General features: G+C 54.4%; 1 protein-coding gene across 1 annotated transcript in view; it reads left to right on the top strand.

The window, feature by feature from the left end:
• Positions 1-5,915: 5,915 nt before the first annotated feature.
• The window catches only part of LOC115302608 (cholesterol 24-hydroxylase), a 30,588-nt gene continuing 18,963 nt past the window's right edge, over positions 5,916-17,540 (top strand). Inside the window, exons 1-3 of the mRNA XM_029952542.1 lie at positions 5,916-6,171; positions 13,205-13,285; positions 13,810-13,891. Coding sequence (XP_029808402.1) covers positions 6,050-6,171; positions 13,205-13,285; positions 13,810-13,891 — 285 coding nt within the window. The 5' untranslated portion in view covers positions 5,916-6,049. The remainder of the gene's footprint in view (positions 6,172-13,204; positions 13,286-13,809; positions 13,892-17,540) is intronic.

Below are 17,540 nucleotides of genomic sequence, written 5' to 3'. Positions count from 1 at the left end.
GGCACCAGGAGGACGCGGGCGTCGTGTGCAGCCACGAGGACCCTGACGTGTAGGCGAGCGCCGGCCGGCCGGTTGGGCCACCTCCGTCCCGCCGGGCCTGGCAGCGCCGGCTGCGTGCCCGAGTCTGAAGGCGGAGGGCGCCCATCCGGAACGGCGGCCCGTGGACGCACGCGAGGTGTGTGCAGTGCTCCCGTGCTCTCTGTGCCCCTGCCCCTGTGTCTTCTGCAGACCGGAAGCCACCGCGTGTCGGGATCTCTGTGCTCCTGGGCCCCAGGTGCGCTTTTCTTACTCCCGGACCTCCCAGGCATGTGCAGGAACACGGTGCGGCCACGGGCGCTGAGCACGGAGCCCTTCAAGGGCAGACCTGGCCCTTGGCCGCATTAACAGAGGTACAGCCGGCAGACTGAGGTAGGGGGCCAGGTCTGTCCCGCCCAGGGCTGCAGTGGAAGGCCCTGGACCACCTGGAGCATGGCCTGAGAACCCGGCCCGGCAGTCACAGGTGCTGAAGAGAACAGGAGGGCATCCAGTGGGGCAAAGGGAAGCTGTTAGACGGGTGAGTCCCAGCTGACCCATGGGCCCTGGCATCTGGGTGAAGATCGGGCTGCCTAGTGGGAGGTGAGCGCCTGGGGAGCGGGTACTAGATGACTCTGGGGGAAGCCTTCCGGTCGTCTTCGGCTTCACTGTCATGCTGGGTCTATGTGGCTGCTCTGGGGACAGTGCTGGGCCCCCTGGCCCTGAGACCTGGCTCCCCAGTGCTCATCGGGACAGAAGCCACCCCCGGCCACTCCCAGCACCATGGCCCCCGGGGAGTGACTGAGGTGCCAGGTTTCTCCACTTTAGAGGCTGTCCTGGGGGCACTGGAGCCACTTTGGTCACCTCCATCCCCAGGCTGCTCAGTGAAATCCCAGGGACTCTGTGGTTCCTCCAGCTGTCCCCCTCCCCGCCCCCAGGAGTCTAGAAAGACTACTGATGCTCTGTCACCTGAGGCTGTGCCAATAATGTCACTGTTTACAAACCCCTTCCTGCCTCTTCTCTCTGACCATGCTGCCTGGGAGCTGGAGGCAGGGGTGGAGGAGGGGAGCTAGGCCTGCAGCCTCCCTCCCGCTCACAGGTGGAAGTTCCTTTGCCCATCAAGGGCCTCCACCCTGGCTCCATGCCAGGTCCGTCAAGGCTTGTCAAGTGTAGTCGGGACAGGGGAGCAGAGAGGGCGGCCAGATGGTCACGGGCAGTGAGGACAGGATAGAGCCCATGTCAGGGTCCCTCAGGGCTCTGGGTGGGTCATCCCAGCCCAACCCGTCCACCCAGTATCCCGAGAGCTGAGCCGGCCCCAGGGCTGGTGCGCCCAGCGGAGGAAACGGTACAGGCGCGTCTGGGGAGGGTCCCCTGGCTGCTCCCTGAAGCTGAGTGCGGAGTAGGGGACGGCATAGGGAGGCTCGGGGTCACCTCTGGGACTCCTCACACCTCTGCCTTGGGTGGGGTTGGCAAGGGCCCTAGGCCCTGGCTGCTCGCCTGGCCCTGTGGAGCCCCACCTGGAAACCATAGCCCCTGTCACTGAGTGTGGCCCGTGGGCAGGGCACCATTGTACCCACAGCATGGGTGAACTCATTTGAGCCTTTGAACAGCACTCCTCTCCTCCTCCTTTTACAGATGGGGAAACTGAGGCGCACAGCCAGGGAGGGGAGAAGCCAGAGGAGAACACATGCAGCCTAGATCTAGCACCTGCTGGCGTCCTAACCATTGCACTCCAGTGCTGCTATGCCGGGGAGAGATGCAACGTGGCCCAGGGGTGCTTCCGCCTGCGGGGGGCCACCAGCCTGGCTGGGAAGCAGCTGATGGAGACCCCCCCCTCAGGAGCCGGGAGGGCCCATGGGGAGTATTCAGGCCGCACTCACTGTGCACTGGAGAAAGGAGCCTGGGGCCTTAGTGTCCTAGGCCTGTCCCAGGTGGGGCTGAGCTGAGACTAGAGCCCAGGGAAGCTGGGGGGGCCCTCAGAGCAGGTTAGCCCCATGGTCCTACCCAGTGGGGCGACCAGAGCTGTTTGTCCCCCTGAGCCTGGAATTAGGGGGGCGTCAAAGCAGCCTCTTCCTGGGGCTCCTCCATACTCTTCCCTGCCCTGTTGAGCCCCTTTTTCATTTGGCCATGATGCCACCAGCTGTGGGCTGGGAAGCCGGGTGGAGGTGATGGGGGACCTCCCACGGCGCCTCGGCAGTGATAGCCTGGATCCACCAGCGGAGGCTCCTGGTACCTCCCCCCCGGGTGGTGGGGTGGTCTGGCCTTCAGCTGGGCCCCGAGTGTCACTATCTGTGGGACTAGGTGCAGGCCCGGGCCCTTCCGCTCCTCTGGATGGGGTCCTGCCCCCTCCGGCCTCCCACCTCATGACCCCTCGGGCTCAAAACAAGGCTGAGGCTTCAGCCTGACTCCCGACAAGGAGGCTGACGCAGGCTCACTGCTCCTTCAGTAATAGGGGTGCATGGCTGACATTCGCTGAGCACGCACTCTGTGCCAGGCACTCCTTAAAAGTTTTATTAATGTTCATTCATTCGAGCCTCATGTTAACACTATGAGGCACGTAATTATGGTCACCCTTCATCATGCAGATGTGGAAACCAAGGCCCAAGAACACTTCATTACTTGCCACATGTCACACGGCCAGCATTTGAAACCAGGCAGTAAAGTTGGGGGCTGTCACACGGCTGCGTAAAGAACATGGGATTCAGTGTCCCCCTTCACCTCCCATTGGCCCCTGGCATTGTGCAGATGGGGTCAGAAGCCCAGAGAGAGGCAGAGCCAGGTTCAGACTCCCTGTCCAGTGCTCCTTTGACTCCACTGCCTATAGCTGGCTCCAGAGGGAGCATTCACAAGTGACTCTGTCCCCAGGGACTCAGAGTCCTCCAGGTCTTGGGGAGAGGGGCTGACCCGGGGCTCAAGGCTCCCTCTGCTTCCCATCAGCCTCTGCCATCACCACCTCTCATTGGGCTTCCGGTCAGCCATTAGAGTGATCTCTCAGAACCTGGCCCAGAGAGGGGCTGCTGCCACCCAGTGTCACACAGCTTAGTTCTCGGGTCCCTGGAGCCCAATGCTACAGGGACGTTCCAGGTGTGGTCGAGCACCCCTGATGGGGCCTCGTTTGTTCCCTGCGTACCTGCATCCCTCTAACAAGCCCAGGCCAGGCCAGGGCCTTCATCCCGTGTTCAGAGGACAGTCACTTCAGACCTGTACCGCCCTCAATGATTCCCGCCAGGAAAGCACTTCCTGTCTGGCGTTCTCAAACTTGACCAGAAACACATGCAGGGCTGGTTAAAACACAAGTGGCTGGGGCCCCACCGGAGGTTCTGACTCCGTAAATCTCAGTGGGGCTGAGAATGTGCACTGACCCTGGGCGATGCTCCAGCTTAGGCCCACACGTGGAGAGCTACTGTCTATACTAGGACTGTCCAGTTCTATGGAGCCACAGAAGTAACTTAAAATTTTCTAGCAGCCATGTTAAAAAAGTAAAACAAAATCGGCGAAGTTAATTTTAACAATATATTTTCCTTAATGCAGCATATTCAACAATGATCATTTAACAGTTAATCAATATAAACATCAATGAGATTTTTCAAGCATTTTTTATATCCAATCCATTCAGTGTCTACAAACACAGAACATTTCAACTTGGACGAGCTATGTCTCTCTCTCTTTTTTTTAATGTTTATTGTTTACCCTGAGAGAGAGAAAGAGAGAGCACGTGAGCTGGGGGGGGGCAGAGAGAAAAGAGAGAGAGAACCCCAAGCAGGCTCCATGCTATTAGCGTGGAGCTGGATGTTGGGCTCAATCCCCCAAATCGTGACATCATGACCTGAGCTGAAGTCAAGAGTCAGCTGCTCAACTGACTGAGCCACCAGGTGCCTGTGGTCTAGCCATGTTTCAGGCGCTGGATTGGCACGTGTGGCCAGTGGCTACCGTATTGGATAACCTAGCCTAAACCTTCCCGGGGAAGGGCCAGGTGGTTGGTCACATGCTTCCAGGCAGCGCCCTCTGTTGGCAGCTTGGAGTGCTGCCTGCCCAGTGCTGTCTGAGACCCACCTGCGCCTTGCAGGTAGCCTCTTTTATCACTCCCCGCCTGGTCACGGGAGAGCTGGGAGAATGAGATGAGGTGCCAGTGGGACAGCAGTGGACTTGGCACATGGGGAGAGGATATTGTTGGCTTGCCCCAATCAGCGACGGGGGTGCTCTATTGACAGAAATGCCAGTTGAGCTATGGTGACACGAAGTCAGAGGTTACTGGTGTTGAGTGATGCACCAGAGGCTATTAACAGCCATTCCTCTCCTGAGCTCTAGCTGGACAGGCTCACAAATGTACCTTGAGGCTCCCCCTCCTCATGTGAGACCCCAGACTGTGCCCAGGACAGTTTAGGACCTGGCATTGTCTCCAAAAAACAGTTGTTGGGAGCCCTCCTTCCAAATTGCCCCCAGCCCCTGGTGCACTCACAGCCCAGCAGGGGCTGTATAACCCGCCCACCCCCATCCACTGGGCCAGCCAGCGGCTTCTTCTCACCACCGCGTGGGGGCACGGTGGCAGGCCAACGTGTCCCACTCCTAACCCCCTATCTGTAGTCCCATGCAGCCACCCTACCTCTCGCGTGGGGTGGGACGTCCAGGCTGCCGTGGTTTGGGGACCGAAATCCTGTCTCTTCTGGGTCCAGCCCTTAGACTGTGGCCCTCTTCGTCTCCCTGCAGCCCACACACCCCTAAGAGTTCTGTCCCTAGTGGGGGCTGTCCCTGACTGCACCTGGCAAGGAGGTACACGGACCTTCTGTTTCCCAGTGCTCACCCCACCCTCCACCTCTCCGGGACTGGCCCACGAATGAGGCAGAGGCATGTGCCCTCCTCAGGAACTCGGCAGCATCTGCCTTCGGGTGCCTCCTTCTCAGCCCATTGAACTTTATAGGGACCAGGAATGTGCACACCTGGCCCTTCCCATCTCCTGCTCCCACTCCGGGTGGCCCCCCGAGTGTAGGAATGAGACCTAAAAACTCAAAATTGGCTTCGGTTGTCGCACCCAGACGGCTGAGGACAAGAGGGTTACATAAATGGGAGGGAAGTGTCGGTTATTACTTCAGAAATACCCTTTGGCCACAGCGGGCACCTTTCTCGCTTTCCCTCCAGAGGCCACCTTGCGCACCGACTTTCACGTACTCCAACTCTGGCTACTTCTGACCGGGGTCAGCGCCTCCGACTTGGCTCCAGGACGCTGGGAGAGCAGCCTCTGGTACAGCTGTGTGCTCGTCATTCGCAGACACAGCCTCCCCATGTCCCCGGGGTGGGGGCCTCGCCACTTGCCCGGTGGGTGCCCGCGGGGAGACCGGGGGCGCCAGGCGTAGACCGACCGGCCAGGCAGGCGGAGTCAGCTTGTGGGGGTTGGGGGTTCCAGAGAGAGGTTTTGGGAACAGTCGGCGTAGTACGGACGTTTGGAGTCTGGGACGGGGTTCCCAGGGAGGTTTTAGGGAGAAGGAAAGGGGCCTAGGACCGCGCGCAGAGAACGCGGTTATTTGCAGGCGCCCAAGGGGGCGGAACCAGCCAGCAGGACCTTACTCTGCTGCCGGGGCTGGATGCGCGGAGGAATCCGGGTTGCCAAGGACTACGCGTTCTGGGCGGAGCTGCTGCTGGGATAGAGCTTGCGGGGCTGGGGGCGGGACCTGGGGGAGGCGGGGGAGGGGGCGGAACATGGGGGGGGGAGTCTGAGCCAGAATCGGCGCTGTGATTGGAGAAGATCGCATGCTCTGGGCGGGGCCTGGGCTGGGGCGGGCCCCGTTGAGGCTGGGGCGGAGCTAGGGGCGGAGCGGGGGCGGGCCCCAGGAGCTGGACCCGGTGGCGAAGACGTGGTTGGCGGGGACGGAGCGTCCTGGGCGGGGTCGAGCCGGCAGGGGCGGAGCCTAGGGAGAGTGGGCGGTGCTGGGTCGCGCCGGGCCTGGGGCCGAGGCGGCGCGGCGCTGACAGCTGAGTCGGCTCGCGGCCTCCCGCCCCCTCGGTGCCCGGCCCCGACCCAGGCCTGGCCTGCCAGGGAGCCATGAGCTCCGGGCTGCTGCTGCTGCTCGGCAGCGCCGTCCTGGTTGCCTTCGGCCTCTTCTGCACCTTCGTGCACCGCGCTCGCAGCCGCTACGAGCACATCCCCGGGCCGCCGAGGCCCAGGTGAGCGGGGGGTGGGGGCGGGGGCCTGGATGGGGCGCTCGAATGGGGGGCCGGGGGACCGCGTCCAAGCCGGCGTCGGGGCCGGGGGTCCAGCCTCGCCGTTGCGCGTGGCCTCTTGGAGACGGCGGCCGGGAGAGGGGCGCTAACTATTCTTAGTAACAAATTACTCACAGCCGCAGCAGCTGCTCCGCGCCCACCGCGCTCTGCTGGGCCCCATAAACGTGATGGCAGCGACAACCCTGTTAGGTAGGCGCTATTGTTGCCCCATGTTCAGACGAGGAGACTGAGGCACGCAGAGGCAAAGTCACCTGCCCAAGGTCACACAGTTAGTAAGCCTAGATTTAAACCCGGGCCAGCCTTGGCTCCAAAGTGAGCATTCTTAACTTTGGGACGTTGAATGGGGTCACTCAACCTGAATTGGAACACGCTATACTTGGGTCATATTGCCCTTTGGTATTTCTGTCCTGGTACATGCTTTTCGTCTTCTCCTTAGTACTTCCGTTCCTTCCTTGTCCCCCGCCCCCACCCCAACTTACCTCCTCCCACCAGAAGCTAACCTTTCTGAAGCCTACATCAAATGTGTAATTTCTCTGCCCCCAAAGCTTCCCATCACTGTGGAAGGAAATCGAATTCTAAATGAAGTCCACTGTGTGGCCAGCAGGGCCCCTGCTGGGCTCCCAGAACGCACTCCGCACTGTTCTCATCCCCCTTTGCTTGCTCACTGCTGCCCCCAGTCTTTCTGGAACCCAGCCCCCCCTCCTGTAGCTGAGTCCCTCCTCCAGGGTCTTGCTACCCCCCCCTGTAAAGCCCACCTAGTCTCAGACTCCTTATGGGGCCATCACCCCTGAGGTTGACTTCTGTTCACTTGTTGACTGTCTGTTCACCTGTTGACTGTGTCTGTCTCCCCCTCTAGAATGTAAGCCCTAGGACGGCAGGGTTCTGTGTGTTCCCTTGTGTATCCCCGGCTCCTGGCACATTGCAGATGTTCAATAAATATTTGTTGAATGAATGAATAAACAATGGCATTAGATACACTTTTTAAAACCTCAGGGCATGAACATTCTAGAAGGTGCCCACCTCCAGCACAAGCCAGATGACCTGGCATTAGAAGCCTGAATTCTTGTTTGGTGGGTTCGGGAAAGATGTCTGTGGCTGGTGAGACCGGGAAGCAATGGCTCTCCCTGCTGGTTGGCTGTCTTCCCAGGTGCCCTCACCCACCCCTGGGTCTTCCTTTTCCCACGCCAGGCAGCTCTGTCTTCCACGCCACCTAGATGCTCCTTCCCCTCACCTCCCAGGGTGGGCTTCAATGCTAACTCCTCAGGGGGGTCCCACCCCCTTCCATGCCCGAATATATTATGTTCATTTGGTAAACTCTGTGTCATTATAACTATAGTTGGACAACTCTTTGTGCAACCTCTTGTTAAGTGTCTGTCTCTCCCATAAGCCCGTGTCTGTCCTGTTCATCGCGATGTCCCGCACACCTTAGCAGAGCTGCGGCTGGGTAGCCACATGCATAGCAGATATTCGGTAAGCAGGGGTTCCAAGTGGACAGTGGAAATCGCCTACGAGTCCTGTTAGGTCCTCTGTCTTCTTTCAAGGCTTCAAATCGGCCACGGACAGCCTGGGATTGAATGAGCTTTGGGTTTGTTCTGCTTGGTCCCACCATGGCTCGGTCTTCACGTAAACCCAAATGCTCCAAGCACTGCAGACCTGGTCTCTTCTTGCCTTGAGAAGGCAGAACTTAAATCACGCCCCTCTCCGCCCCTCTTCCATATATTTTTTCTTAATTGCGTTTTCGAAATAAAATTGTGCCCTAAAATTCACCCTTTTAAAGTGTACAATCAGTACCTATTGGGATAGTGACAGAGCTGTCCCATCTTATTCACTGGTCCAGAACATTTTTATCACCCCAAATAGAGACCCAATATCCATTAGTCGTCACTCCTCTTCCGACTCCCCACCCCCACTCCCCACCCCAACCACCAGCCCTAGGCAACTGCTAATCTGCTCTCTGTCTCTAGATTTGCCTGTTCTGGACATTTCATATAAAGGGAATCATACACAATGTGGCCTTCGGTGTCTGGCTTCTTTCACTGAGCATAATGTTTTCAAGGTTCATCCATGAAGTAGCCTGTGTCCGTATTTCTTTCCCTGTTATGCCTGAATTCTCCACCAAATCCTACACCGCAGAATCTACGTGTGGCCTACAGGCGCCTGTAGGCGGGTGGAGGAGTAGGCAGAGGTTAATTATATAATATTTAATTATATAATTACCGTTGGGCTCTTTATTCTGAGGTGAGCTGAACGGTACAGATGCAAAAAGATTTTGGATTAACGCCCATCTGGCGGTCCCACAGAAAAGTGCACTAAGTGAGAGTTCTGTACCTCTCCTAGTGTGGATCACATGCCTTTTGTATTCAGCGCCTGAATCCTCAAGCCATGGCTGGCGACACCGTGGTTGGCTAAGAAGTGGACATATGGAGCCTCTGGTGGTGACATTTCTCCCTAGTGCTTCCAGGCTTTGCCAACTCTCAGGCGAGGACCCCTCTGCCTTACGGGGGGCAGGTGCTGTGCTCCCCCACCCCCCACCCGTCCTCCTCCCGATCCTCTCCTCCAGGATGCCCTCTGGAGTTCTCCACACACCATATCCTACTGCAACCATCCGTGTAACCGCCGACAGCTCTGACCCCACGTTTGGATCCCACACAGACACCTGTGGCTTCTTCATTTCTCTGTTGCTGTTCCCAACTTTCCCATCATCACCCCCCTCCACTCCCCGCTCTTTTCGTAGCGTGGGATGCACGTAAACTTGACGCCAAAAAAGTCCCGCCCGGCCAGGTTTTATTTATTTTCGAATAGTTTTTCCAGTGTGACTCCTGGTCCTCTGCTTCCTACTTGTCTAGTTGCCGGAGGTGAGGGCTGTTCAATACCTTGTTTGATGTTTCCAGGAGAAGGTGGAGACCCCCTTGCTGGCTCTGTTGGGCGGTGCATCCCAAGGTCTTTGGAGCCCTCACCACCCCATTCCAGCCATGGCCCCTCACCCTCACTCCCGTCAGTGGCCCCCACCACCACGCTAAGCTGTCACGTGGCTCCCTTCATCCCTGCGGTTGGCCTCATCAGGGAGGTCCAGATGACCTCTTCTCCTTTATTATCCAAGACGTTCTCTGTCCCCAGGAAACCTTGGATTCCCACTGTGCCAGCTGCAGCATTATAGGAAAGTGCATGTGCCAGGGATCCGGAGGGGAGGGGGTTTCCGCCCTCCTCTCTCTCCCTGGGCTGCTCCGTCTTACTCAGTGTACCGACTGGGACATGCCAGGTGGGCTTCTGTCAGCCCCCAACCCCAGTCGCAGTATTCCACCGTCCCCCAGTTCTCCCATCCCTTACCTGTTTGTTTCCAACACCTGGTCTTCCGGCTCTGCCTGTGCCTCCCTGGCGCCCCCTGCAGGAACTGGGAGGAATGGGCTTTAGTTCCCTTTCCTGCCGGGCAATGGGGACCCCTCACCACTCTGTCGCCTTGACCTTCTAGAGGTGTCACTCACTGACCTTCTTCCCCAAGTGGCATTGGGCCCTAGCGTTTAAGGTGAAGGCTCTCAGGCCAGGTGGGGTGGAGACGGTCTAGCCTTTGTTGTCACTTAGGTGATTCAAAAAAGAACATTCTCCCCAAATGGGCAGCTATGGCAGTGACCACGGTTACTAGGTTATTCTGGAAACGCAGCCAGGCGTGCGGGATGTCCTCAGACCATCTTTCTGCAGGTGAAGCGCTGTAAGTTCAAAGTCACTCGCCCCGAGTGGGCTTCAGCGGCCCTCCGTCCTCACCAAGGGTGTGCTCTCCTCTCCTCAGGCCCTGCCCCCTCCCCCGCAGTCCCCACCCTCAGCCTTGATTCTTGCCTCCTACCTCCCTGGGTACCTGGAACAGCCGGAGAGAACTTCCTTCCGGAGCTCTGCTGCCACGCTGCCCCCTTCCCTGCACTGGGCCCACGCACCCCTCCCACTGGGACCCAGGTGCTTCCGGGGCGAGGAGAGCCGCCCCCTGGGCTCAGCGACCCTGCCCAGCAGGGCCCGTTTCTCCTACACCCTGAGTTTTCCTTCTCTCCAGCATCATTCCCATCTTTATATAACGTGTTGTAAAACAACAACCATCCTTCCCTTCCCTTGTCACTCCCTCCAGCTGCCGCCCCCTTGTCATTGCACCCCTCTACAGCCCCCCCCCCGAAGCCTGTCTTCGGCCCCCATTCCTCCCCCCTCCTCTCTTGGGCCCAACACCCCACATCGGGCCCTGGCACCCACCTCTCCTGAGCAGCCCACCCTGCTTGGCTCAAGTCCCGTGACCTCCCTGTAGCTGTACACACGGTGGCCCTTCCGTCCTCCCTCATCTTGTGTGGCCCCTGGACAAGTCTATCCCCTGTCCCCTTGTCCTGCTTCCTTCCCGGGCTGCCTGCTTCAGCCCCCTCGGCTCTCCTCTGCCGTCTCCTGCTCAGTCTCCCCGGCTGGTTGTCCCTTTGCTGCCTGACAGCCTGGCTCAGCCCTTAGGTCCCTCCTCTGTCTCCCCCTCTCACGGTCTAAGCCGGCTGCTGGGCTGGGAGGGCTGTCCCTCAGCTAAGGACTGTCACATTTACATCTCCAGCAGCGAGCATCTCCTAGCAGGACTCTTGTAGTGCTTTCCTCTGCAAACCTGCCGAGTTCAAAGCCTGACTCCTTTTTTAGTCTACGTGTCTCAGGTTGGCTTGCAGACCCTGACCCTGAGGCAAGAATTGAAATGGGGGCGCCTGGGGAGGGGGGCTCAGTGGGTTAAGCAGCCGGCTTTGACTCAGGGCATGATCTCGCGGTTCATGGGTTGGAGCCCCGTGCGCAGCTCTGCACTGATGGCATGGAGCCTGCTTGGGATTCTGTCTTTTCCTCTCTCTCTGCCCCTCTCTGGCTCATGCTCTGTCTCTCTCTCAAAAAGAAATTGTGAGTGGTTTCTGGGGGGCAGTGATCCTGGCGAGAGTTGGGGAATGCATAGAGAGAGGAGGTCAGAAAGCCAAAAAAGCAAGTTACCTCTGGGGGCAAGTGCAACCTCCGGGGGGCCCTGGGGGGCGGCCCCACCAAGGTGCAGGGCGCAAGGTCATTGGTGAGGCGCTGCTCTGGGCGTGTGGAGCCGGCACTTCTGGCTCGATCTTCCTGCAGGCAGAGCCCAGGGCCCCAGAAGAGTCTCGCGCTGGCCCCCCAGAAAGCGGCCTGACTGCACGGACAAGGGCAGAGGCGGGCACGACAGGGTCTGCTGCCCCGCACAAGCCCCCGCGGCCCCCCCACCTTAGGAGACGCAGCTTCATTCACCCTTCCAAGGATCAGGCCGGAAGCCTTGGGTCAGCCTGGACTCCACTCGCACCCACATCCACACCCCCAGCGAGTCGGCCTGGCTCGTCCTCCAACCCGGGCTTCTCCCACTGGTCTGCGCCCTCTCCCCTCCCAGGGCCCCTCGCTGGTGCCCCCGCCTCACTCCTGCCTCCCATCCACCCCCTGTACTGCAGCTGTGAGAGGGAGCCATTGAAAACCCTTCAGACCTTGTGTCTGTTCTGCTCAAAACCCTCTGGCGACCCTCTGCTTTTCAAGGTCAAAGCCGTTTTGACCCCAACCCATAAGGCCGTTGGCATCTGCCCCCTACCTTGGTGGACCCCATTCTGTACCACATCCCCCTCACTCTACTCCAGCCATGACACCTTCTCACTGTTCCTTGAACTGACCATGCACATTCCTACCTTCGGATCTTTGCACCTGCACTTCCCTTTGCTGGGATGCCCCGCCCCCAGATTCCCGGGTAGTCACGTCCTGCATTTACTGAAGCTCACATTTACCTTCTTTTTTTTTTTTTAATTTTTTTTTTTTGAGAGAGAGAGAGAGATACAGGCTGAGAAGGGGAAGGGCAGAGAGAGGAGTCACAGGATCTGAAGACAGGCTCCAGGCTCTGAGCTGTCGGTACAGAGCCTGACACGGGGCTCGAACCCATGAACCGTGAGATCATGACCTGAGCCAAACCCAGAGGCTTAACCGACTGTGCCACCCAGGCGCCCCGACCTTGTTTTTTAATGAAAAATTATTTTAATGTTTATTCAATTTTTGAGAGGAGGGGGCAGACAAATGGGGGAGGGGTGGAGAGAAGGGGAGAAAGAATCTGAAGCAGGCTCCAGGCTCCGAGCTGTCAGCACAGAGCCCGATGCGGGGCTCGAACCCACGGACTGAGACATCATGGCCTGAGTGGGATGCTTAACCAACTGAGCCACCCAGGGACCCCACATTACCTTCTTAAAGGGATCTTCCCGACCTGCCCGTAGAAAGTGGCCCTGCCCACTGCTACCCCCAGCTCTGACTGCCTCCCCCTCTGATTTCTTCCCCACTCATTTCTTCATCGCTCTCCAACTTTTGTAATTTACTCTCCAGGAGAAAGTGAGTTCTCTAACTCAGAAAAGCCCCTTTGTGGTTTCTGTCTCCCCATCTGGGTGCGGTAGTGAGTGAGCTTGACTGGAATCAGCCATGCAGGAGGTAGGAAGCGCCTTTCACACATGCCAGCAGGTGATACCAAATAAACTTGTTCGCATTCTGTTGATCCTGTGCCCACAGCAGGCTTAGCATAAGCAAACCGTCCCCCGGTGAGAGGGACCGTGGGTGCCCTGGTCCCAGCCATGCTCAGCCTACCTGGAAGGCAGGTTATCAACAGACCTGCCTCTGGGCGGTAGGGGGAGCTCAGACGGACCAAGGCGGGAAGTGTGCGGGAAGAGTCCAGGAATGTCTCCAGACAATTCTGCACAATATCATGGAGCCCTTTCCACCACCGACCCCTCCCCCCTGCCCCAGGGAGCTGGCCGGACCTGTGTTTGCGTCCTACCTGCATCCTTACGCTGGTGCCCTGAGCCGGTGCTGGTGCCGTACCCTTCGTGCCTCAGTCCTCCCACCTGCAAAGTAGGCATCCTGACTCCGACCTCACAGGGTCCTGTGGGGAAGGGAGCACTCGCTCATGGTGACTGCTGGTGATCGTAACGTTTCCCGTTTCTCCTAGTTTCCTTCTAGGACACCTCCCCTACTTTTGGAAAAAGGATGAGGTTTGTGGCCGCATGCTCCAAGATGTGTTTTTGGATTGGTGGGTCCTAATTGTCATTCGTTGTCCTTACTCCAGCCCAGGTCCCCCATGGGGCAGCCCTCCCCCTCCCCCAGACCAGGTCACTCCCACCCCCGAAGTTCCTCCCCTGAGTGGAGAGGCAGACGAGGCCGATTCAGAAGGCAACCTCTGCCCTTTGCAACTGTGTGACCCGGGACTAGACACAGAAGCTCTCTGAGCCTCAGTGTCCCCATGATAAGCTGGGTGGGGGGTGGGGGTCTGACTCAGTAACAGTCCTTGCATTCATTGGTGCTTTGCAGTTGCCAAAGCATTTCAAAGACACGGTGTCGCTTGATTCCCAGCAAACTTTTTTGGGTCAAAGGAGGAGCATAGCAACCCTATTTCATGGATATGAAAACTGAGACCCCACGGGGGATGTGACTCCGCAGTGGGTCCACGTTAAGCCCCTCCTGGGATGAGAGACCCTGAACCTCCCACTGGGTGGTGATGACGACATTCATGTCTCCCGTCGTTGACAGCCTCCTTTGGGTCATTTTGGTTTCCAGGGCTAAGAAGTACGGACCTGTTGTGCGGGTCAATGTCTTCCACAAAACCTCGGTCATCATCACAAGCCCTGAGTCGGTCAAGGTAGGAAGCAGAGCAGTTTCCATGGGGAGAGCCCTTCCCTTCCCTGGGTTGGGGACGCAAAACTCAGCCCCCAGAGACTGTAAGAGAAATGTCCCAGAGTCCCCAGCATTTGGGCTCGTTTCCCAAGGATCCAGAAGTGGATGGCATCTTTCTCAAGGACCACCCACCATGTGGGAGTTTTGCCCAAGTGATGCACACGTGTTTAGCTAGCTCTCCCCTCTTAGGCTTGGTTCCTTCAGCTTTGAGGTGGGGTCATAACCCCTCTGTCTCAGAGCTGTCATGAGATTTGAATATCAATTGATTCATTTAACAAGTATTTACATAAACAAATATTTATTTAACAAAGAGGCAAAAGATACTTAAATATGTACTTCTTTACTTCCCGATTATTAACCCATTGAATCTTTACAGGGTAGAGACTCTTATTAGTCCCCATTTTAGAGATTAGGAAACTGAGACAGTCAGCACTGATTGGTCTATACTATGTGCAGGGCAGTGCCTGCAATGTAGGTACTAAGAATGGCCCTCAGTTCATTTACTTTGGAGCTGGCAGAACTGGGCTCAAGTCTGGCCTCTGCCACCATTCTGGGCCTCAGTTTCCTCATCTGTAAAATGGGGACGATGCCTCTTACAGGTGGTTGGAAGAATGGAACTGAAATAGTATATCTGAGCCATCAAGCCGGGCCTGGCATACAGCAGTTGCTCAATAAATGATGATGCTATTTTTCTCACAGTGGGTACGCAGCAGGTGTGGAGTGAGCCTTGGCATGAGAGGGATAGGATGAAGGTTAGCACCCAGATCAGGAGAGAAGCTGAACAATCATGGTGTCTCTAAAAGGATATAAGAAATCATTTCTTTTTTAAGTTTAATTTCAAATATAGACACAATTTAAGACTTTTAGGGGCACCTGAGTCTCTCAGTCGGTTGAGCGTCCACCTTTGGCTCAGGTCATGATCTCATGGTTCATGAGTTCGAGCCCTACATTGGACTCTCTGCTGAGAGCTCAGGGCCTGGAACCTGCTTTGGATTCTGTGTCTCCCTCTCTCTCTGCCCCTCCTCTGCTCTCAAAAATAATAAATAAACATTAGAAAATTTTTTTAAAAGATTTGTAAAGCATGCTACCTAAAACCATACACAAAGACCTTCATGACGCTCAATGAGAAAAGTTGAACAATATATGTTAATATGATGCCTTGTATCAGTTAATTTTCAAGTGTTAAACCAACCTTGCATTCCAGCTCATGATACAATCTGCTTCTCTTCTGCTAAGAGTTTTGTGTTTCTGTATTTGTCTTGTTTGGGGATCAGATTAATAGGTCTCATAAGTTGAGTTGGGGAATGTCCCCTCCCCTCTATTTCTGAAGGAGTTTATATGGGGTGGTGTTATTCCTTCCTTTAATGTTTGGTGGGATTCACCAGTAAAGCCATCTGGGCCTGGCATTTTCTCTGATGGAAGTGCTTTTTGTTTTGTTTTAATTGCTCAATTTATTTAATTGGTTTATGGCCATTCAGATTTTCTATTTTTCTTGGGTTTGGTAATTTGTGTTTTTACTTATTTAGTTAAAGATAAAGACAGCACAAGCTGGGGAGGGGCAGAGAGAGAGGGAGAGAGAGAATCCCAAACAGGCTCCACAATGTCAGCATAGAGCCAGATGCGGGGCTCGAACTCACGAAGGCACGAGATCGTGGCATGAGCCAAACTCACCCGGGCGCACCCGTAATTTGTGTCTTTCAAGGAATTTGCCCATTTCATCTAATTAAAATTATTGATATGAAGCTGTCCATAATATTTATTGATTACTTTTTTCATGTCTACTGGATTTGTAGTGATATTCCTTCTTGCGTTCCTGCAAATAATTTGAGCTTTCTTTTATTTTCTTAATCAAGCCAGCAAAAGGTTAATCAATTTTATTTATCTTTTCAAAGAACCAGCTTTTGGGTTTATTGGAATTCTCCATTATTTGTCCATTTTCTACTTTATTGGTTTCTGCCCTGCATTATTTCCTTCCTCTACCCACTTAGGGTTTAATTTATTCTTGTTCAAATTTTTTAAGTGGGAGTTTAGAAAATTGATTTTAGACCTTGTTTCTTTTCCAATAAAAGCATTTACAGCTGTACATTTCCTTGTAAGTACTACTTTAGGACAAATGTCCCACACATCTCAATATGTGTGCTTTTATTTTCCTTCAGTTCAAAATATTTTCTAACTTCCTTTGTGACTTCTTCTTTGAATCAGGGATTATTTATATGCATAGTGTTTACTTTCTAAATATTATAATCTTTACAAATATCTTTCTGTTATTGATTTCTAATTCCGTTCTGTAAGGTCAGCTAAAATACTTTTCATGATTTACATCCACGTAAATGGACTGAAGCTTGCTTGGTGACATAGCATGTGGTCTACCTTGGTGACTGTCCATGAGCACTTCAGAGGAATGTTCATTCTGTAATTGTTGAATGGAATGTTTCAGAAACGTCAGTTAGGTCAAGTCGGCTGATAGTGTTATTCAAATTTTTAAGTCCTCACTAGTTTTCTGTATACTTACTCTAGCAATTATTTTGAGAGGAATGTCAAACTCTCCAACCACAATCATGGGTTTTTCTACTTATACTTTTCGTTCTATCGATTTTGTTTTATGTATTTTAAAGTTCTGTTATTAGGTGTGTACCCATTTAGGATTAATATGTCTTTGTGATGAATTGTGTGATTTATTTTTAGAAATGTCCTCTTTATCCTTAGTAATATTCCATGTCCTGAAGGATGTCTTGTCTGGTATTGATATACCCACTCCAGGGGCACCTGGGTAGCTTAGTCGGTTGAGCCTGCGATTTTGGCTCGGGTCATGATCTCGCAGTCTGTGAGTTCGAGCCCCACGTTGGGCTCTGTGCTGACAACTCAGAGCCTGGAGCCTGCTTCAGAGTCTGTCTCCTTCTTTCTCTGTCTCTGCCCCACTCACGCTCTGTCTCTCTCCCTCTCTCAAAAATAAATAAACATTAAAAAAATATAGCCACTCCAGTGACCTTCTGCTTAGTGTTGCTTGCTATATCTTTTTACTTTTAACCTGTCTGGGCTTTTAGATTTAAAGTGGGTTTCCTCTAGAGAGCATATACTCAGGTCTTGTTTTATACCATCTGACAATCTCTGCCTTTTAACTGGAGTGCTTAGGTCATTTATATTGAGTGTAATTATTGATACAGTTAGGTTTAAATCTACCACGCTGTTAGTTTTCCTCTGTCCTGTTTGTCCTCCTCTCTACCTTTCCTGCCTTCTTTCGGATTGAGTATGTTTTAGTATTCCATTTTATCTCCACTATTTGATTATTGGCTCTCTTTCTTTCACTCTCAGTGGTTGTCCAAGGGTTTATAGTATAATCTTTAACTTTTATCAATCTACTACTTTGTCTGCTTTTAAGGTTTTCTCTTTATCACTGGTTTCAGAAACTTGGTCCTGATCTTCCTTCATGTACTTTTCCTGTTGTTCATTCTATATAGGTGTCTTTTCACTTCTTGGGTATGTGGGTCCCTTGAGTATATTTGTAATATTTGTAATACAAGTGTTAAAGTTCTTTTCTGCAAATTCCATCATCTCTGTTACTTCTGAGCCTGGTTATAGGTAGATTTTCCTGCTCTTTGACATGTCTAGTGATT

The sequence above is a fragment of the Suricata suricatta genome, chromosome 9, assembly GCF_006229205.1.
Source record: "Suricata suricatta isolate VVHF042 chromosome 9, meerkat_22Aug2017_6uvM2_HiC, whole genome shotgun sequence".
NCBI lineage: Eukaryota > Metazoa > Chordata > Mammalia > Carnivora > Herpestidae > Suricata > Suricata suricatta.
The sequence above is the reverse complement of the archived record's forward strand: the minus strand, read 5'-3'. Positions and strand labels throughout refer to the sequence as shown.